The sequence below is a fragment of the Ammodytes marinus genome (assembly GCF_949987685.1).
Source record: "Ammodytes marinus genome assembly, chromosome: 12".
NCBI lineage: Eukaryota > Metazoa > Chordata > Actinopteri > Uranoscopiformes > Ammodytidae > Ammodytes > Ammodytes marinus.
In genome coordinates, this window is record NC_137216.1 from 30,870,081 (window position 1) to 30,876,225 (window position 6,145).

A 6,145-nucleotide genomic window follows, 5' to 3' on the forward strand; every position below is an offset into this window, starting at 1 on the left:
AATTGGAAAATAGAGAAAGAGATCAGAATAATCTAATGTTAGGGTTTATCTGATTTATATATTTGTACAAAAATCTCAACTTCTAAAGCAAAAATAAACTTTCCATAATCATTCAAAGGTCATATGTTGTTAATTGTCTGATTTATGAGACATTGGTAGACATGTGAAATAACTGGCAATGTGAAGAAAAAAACGTGTATGCTATGCAATACTCTGAGTAAATAAGAAAAAGAAAAAGAAAGTGTCTTAAACAAATAAATAAAAGAAAAAATTTAAAAATAGAGAAAGAGATCAGAATAATCTGATATTAGGGTTCATCTGATTTTCAATTTGAACAAATATATCAACTTCTGTAAATAAAATAAATTAAAAAGTAAATGAAATAAATTGGAAAAAATCTAAATAAATCTCCTGACGTACCGTATGGGTTCTTGACCATGGTTGGGTCAGTCATCTTGCAGTCTCCGACACCGTACTGGTTCTCGGCGCTGACTTTGAACTCGTACTCGTGTCCCTCGATCAGTTTCTCCACCAGACAGTCGGTGAGATGTCCGTGGATGTTGGAGCTGACCAGGGCCCAGTTGGCTCGGCTGGTCTCACGCTTCTCTATGATGTAGTTTGTGATTTCTGAGCCGCCGTCCGCGATGGGAGGCTCCCAACGCAGCTTCACACGGTCTGCGTAAACCTTGGCTATCTTCACTGAGGCTACGGGCCCGGGCTTGTCTGGGAAAGAGGGGGAATAAAGGGGAGGTTATTATTTATTATTATTTTTATTTAATTTTGAATTTTTTTTTCAGACATATCAAAAACAATACAAAACAAAATGAAAAGCATAAAAATACAATAAACAAAATGTATGTTTAAATGACTTCACAAAAAGAAAAAGAAGAAAACAAATTATCTGTATTGATGTGATATGCCTGAAAAGGAGCAGGAAGAAGTTAGCTAGATTGTTCAACCAATATATAGCCTACTGTATGCTATTTATTAAATGACATTAAAAATTATAATAATATATGCATACATATATATATAAAAAAAATGTTTTTTAATTTAATACATTTTTTTTATTATTATTTATTAATAAAAAATAAAAAAATCTTCAGAAAACCAACCAGCATTCAAAGCCTGTAAAATACTTTTCAGGACCACCTCAAATAAATAAATATATATTATTTTTTTTAAATTAACTTACCGAGCACTTTGACCTTGACGGTTGCGTACTTGCTGCCGGTTAGGTTTTCAGCGGTGATGGTGTAGTCTCCGGTCTCTCTCCGTGTCACAGCGTACAGCTCTAGGATGTGAACGTGCTTCTTCTGGACCATCTTGATTCCCTCGGTCATGGCCAGAGGAGCTCCGTCTCTCTTCCAGCTGACTTTAGGAAGAGGTTTACCGAACACTACAGCGTCCAAGAACACATTCTCTCCGGCTTTCAACACGATCAAATTCTTCATCTCGACACCGAGCTCCACACGAGGGGGAACTGTTAAGAAGATCATTGTTGTTATTGGGTGATATTGTATGTTTTTTTTTTAAAGATATTTTTTTGGCATTTTCAAGCTTTATTAGACAGTACAGAGTTGAAATGGGGAGACAGAGAGAGAGAGAGAGAGAGAGAGAGGGGGGGGATGACCTGCAGTAAAGGTCCACGGGTCGGACTCGAACCCGTGACTACTGCAACGAAGGCCGGAGACAATATGGTACACGCTCTATCCACTACGCCACCGGAGCGCCCATATTGTAGATTTTTATTAGCATTTTAAATACAAACAAACATTAAAATGTGCTTCGAGGAACTTTTAGTGTGTGTTAACTCTAGCGCCTCCCCTTTTGGACAAAATCGGTAGTGTTTTTACTACGTCAGCTGTTGTTCCTGGGTGAGCGTATACCCATGACAAACGCATTAAGAAAAACTACATAAATATAAAATAGCATTATTTTGCACTGATGGTCTCGTTTACTGTTACATGTAATTTATGATCATCAGAAGAGAATTTTTTTTTTTTACAAATGTTTAAGAAATATTTAAAAGTTCCTTGTAGCACCTTTAAACACATTTTAATTGATTAATTGATCCCTTATCGTGTGTGTGTGTAGCCGTACCGTTCTCTGCGATCACAGGGATGGGGTCGGACAGCTCCGATGGCTGGCTGATGTTGATGGCGGTCTTAGCGATGACTCTGAACTGATACTGTTGCCCCTCGGTCAGACCCCCCACCACGTAGCTCTCCGTCTGGATGTTCATACAGTTGGCGTTGCAGCGAGTCCATTTGTCTTCTGGGACCTAAATAAAATAAAAATAAAAATCAAATCAAATCAAATCAAATCAGTTTTATTTGTATAGCCCATATAATATCACAAAGATACATTTGCCTCAGTGGGCTTTACATTCCATACAGTATGACACCCTCTGCCTCTATCTATCTATCTGTCTGTCTGTCTGTCTGTCTGTCTGTCTGTCTGTCTGTCTGTCTGTCTGTCTGTCTGTCTGTCTGTCTGTCTGTCTGTCTGTCTGTCTGTCTGTCTGTCTGTCTGTCTATCTATCTATCTATCTATCTATCTATCTATCTATCTATCTATCTATCTATCTATCTATCTATCTGCCCTTAGACCCTTAGCTCGGCTGAGAAAAAACTCCCAGTAAAAAACCCTTTATCGGGATTTAAAAAATTGAGAAACCTCAGGGAGAGTCGACAGAGGAAGGGATCCCTCTGTGTTTTGTTTGTGCGTGTGTGTGTGTGTGTGTGTGTGTGTGTGTGTGTGTGTGTGTGTGTGTGTGTGTGTGAAGGCAGTACCTTTGTGTATTCCATGTAGTAGCCAATCAGCTTGCTGCCTCCGTCATGTTGGGGTCGGCTCCAGACCAGAGAGACGGAGTGTTTGGTCACGTCCATCACCTCTGGTTTACCGGGAGGGTCTGAAGAGAGACAGAGAGAGAGAGAGAGAGAGAGAGAGAGAGAGAGAGAGAGAGAGAGAGAGGGAGAGAGAGAGAGAGAGAGAGAGAGAGAGGGAGAGAGAGAGAGAGAGAGGGAGAGAGAGAGAGAGAGAGGGAGAGAGAGAGAGAGAGAGAAAGAAAGAAAGAAATAGGTTATTTTATGAACGCATTTTTCTAAATTGCCTCGAAATACATTCTATTTGGTTTTGTGAATACTGCTATTCATTTCTGTCTTTATATTTGATAGATAGCATTAAAAAATACATATTTCTAAGTGAGTGAGTGCGTTCGTTCGTACATGAGTGAATGAATGAATGAGTGAGTGAGTGAATGAACAAGTGAGTGAGTGAGTGAGTGAGTGAGTGCGTTTGTTCGTACATGAGTGAATGAATGAACGAGTGAATGAACGAGTGAGTGAGTGAGTGAGTGACTTTTCTTACCGACAGCTGTCCTTGCGCTGACAAAGTCCGTCTGTTTGCATGGTTTGCCTTGTCCCACCAGGTTAAGAGCGGACACTCTGAACGTGTACTCCAGCCCTTCCACCAGACCAAAGCAGGTGTACTGGGTGGATTTGATCAGGGCTTCGTTCACCCTCTCCCACAGTAGACTGTTCCTGTCTTTCTTCTCGATACAGTAGCCGGTGACGGGCGTGCCTCCGTCGTTACTGGGCTTGTCCCAGGACAGAATGACAAAGGCCCGGTTGATCCTCTCAATCTGGAGACTTCTGGGCTCACTGGGAGGGTCTGGGGGTTAGGGAGAGAGAAAGAGTTAGTTAGGACATAGTGGCAGAGCTATACATGGAGTATTAGGGCCATGCATAGCTATCTATCTATGTAAATATCTATCTATCTATCTATCTATCTATCTATCTATCTATCTATCTATCTATCTATCTATCTATCTATCTATCTATCTATCTATCTATCTATCTATCTATCTATCTATCTATCTATCTAGGGCCACGTTGAAGTAAAATACATACATTTTATGGGCAATTTTACAGGAAAAAAATAGTAATTTTCTAACAAAATGTAATGTTGTTAGATTTAAAAAATATATTTTTAGAAAAAATCATGTTCAAGTCAAGTCAAAATAAATATATATATTTTTTCTTCTAAAATTAGAATTTTTTTTTAACGTTTTCCGATTTAAGATTTATTTTTTAATTTTTTTAAATATGTTTTTAAAAAATATAATGTATAAAATAAAACAATTTGTTAATTTTATTTATTTCCTCATTGGCCCTCACACTCCATCCTCCATATCGCTGTAATATTTGACACAAAGTGTATTATTTCACACACACACACACACACACACACACACACACACACACACACACACACACACACACACACACACACACACACACACACACACACACACACACACACACACACACACACTCACCGAATGGATGTCTTGCGATGGTCTTCTCAGAGTAGATGGGTTTCGAGACGCCGAACCTGTTCTCTGCCTTCACCCTGAAGCCGTACTCTTTGCCTGTGACGAGCTTGATCACTCTGAAGCTCGTCTTAGTGCAGGAGGTGGACACAGTGATCCAGTCTCCCTGGCTCACGTCACACTTCTCCACGATGTAGTTGGTGATGTTGGAGCCTCCGTCCTCCTGAGGGGAGTTCCAGAGCAACGTGCAGCTATCGTTGTCACATTCAGTCACCTCCAGAGGGCCTTCGGGAGGGCCGGGGATGTCTGCAGATAGATAGAGTGGTTTGGTTTAGTTTAATGTGTAGATATCTTTATAATGGTGCCCTGTTTTTACGTTAACTAGGACATTTTACATAGCAGAACAAGTGTAGAGTACAAACATGTCTCTAAGTCTCTGTAACTATTGTCTAAAATAGTAAAAAACAATACATGATTAACATTTTGGTGTCTCATTAAGCGTTACAAAAATCTAAACGTATCGGGAGGGCCGGGGATGTCTGCAGATAGACAAGAGAGATTTAGTTTAGTTTGAGACCAGTCTGGATTTTTTTTGTTTTTTTTATGATTATTTTTTGGCATTTTCAAGCTTTATTAGATAGTACAGAGTTGAAATGGGGAGACAGAGAGACATACAGTAAAGGTCCACGGGTCAGATTCGAACCCGCGACCACTGCAACGAAGGCCGGAGCCAATATGGTACGCGCTCTATCCACTACGCCACCGGAGCGTATAAAAACTCAATAAAATACTAATTATAAAAAAATAAAAGATTGGAAACTCAAATAGTATTTTTCTGAACGTAAAAAAAAATTAAAAATTAAAAATATATGGAATATAAAAATTAAAGATTAAAAATAAATAATTCAACACTATATTCTATTCAACAATATAAACAATACAAACTATAAACAACGATATTGGCCACACTTACCCATGACGATTACTTTGAGTATCTGGTTGATTCTGCTTGTGCTGTTCTCTGCAGACAGGCTGTAGTAACCAGAGTCCAGTCGAGACACGTTCTTGATCTGCAGCGTGCAGGTGGTGAGTGTCTTTGCGACGGACAGGCGGTCAGAAGTCAGCACGTCCTCGTTGTTATGCTTAAACTTACAGAACGGAGCTGGTTTACCGGCTACAATGGCCTCTACCACGAGCTTAGCCCCCGCACGCACTGTCACTATCTCTGGCATCATGATCTTAGGAGGCACTGCAGGAGAGGAAAGAGAAAAGTTATATAAAACGTTACTTCAGAAATTAATTAAATTGTCTAATCTTTTTTCATGTGTTTTGTATTAAAAAGTGAAATTATTTTTTTATTGGGCTGTCGTGTATTTTTAATATGCATAGTGCACTTTGAATATATCTCAATGTTGAAGAATGTAATAAAAAAAAATGTTTCTCCATCTGCTAGACCACACTGTTGTTGTAGCATTTTCTTTTCCATATTTTTGAAGTTGCTCATCACTTTCGATTCTAAAAAAAATCTAAAAGTAAAGTTTGTAAAGTAACTTTCTTTGCATTAGTTCAGTTCCCAATCAAGATACACTTGTACGAATTGCTTTAATTGTTAATATGGTCTTAAAAAACTGTTAAATTTAAATATGTGATTAAGCACAATTTAATAATTTTTTAAATCATTCGACAGCCCTAGTTATTAGCAGTCAGTTAGTAGATAAATACAGCTCTGGAAAACATTAAGAGACCAGTCTGGATTGTTCTTAAATCTTCATCTCTACATTACTTACTGAAAATGCTCTTTAATGACAA

At 38.6% G+C, this 6,145-nt stretch overlaps 1 protein-coding gene across 1 annotated transcript in view; it reads right to left on the bottom strand.

The window, feature by feature from the left end:
* Positions 1 to 6,145, bottom strand: part of ttn.2 (titin, tandem duplicate 2) — a 312,546-nt gene that overhangs the window by 73,446 nt on the left and 232,955 nt on the right. The window contains exons 218-224 of the mRNA XM_080038538.1: positions 5,310 to 5,585; positions 4,343 to 4,642; positions 3,373 to 3,675; positions 2,796 to 2,914; positions 2,104 to 2,284; positions 1,196 to 1,483; positions 421 to 723 (exon numbers count right to left, since the gene is read on the bottom strand). Of these exons, the coding sequence (XP_079894664.1) occupies positions 421 to 723; positions 1,196 to 1,483; positions 2,104 to 2,284; positions 2,796 to 2,914; positions 3,373 to 3,675; positions 4,343 to 4,642; positions 5,310 to 5,585 (1,770 nt within the window). The remainder of the gene's footprint in view (positions 1 to 420; positions 724 to 1,195; positions 1,484 to 2,103; positions 2,285 to 2,795; positions 2,915 to 3,372; positions 3,676 to 4,342; positions 4,643 to 5,309; positions 5,586 to 6,145) is intronic.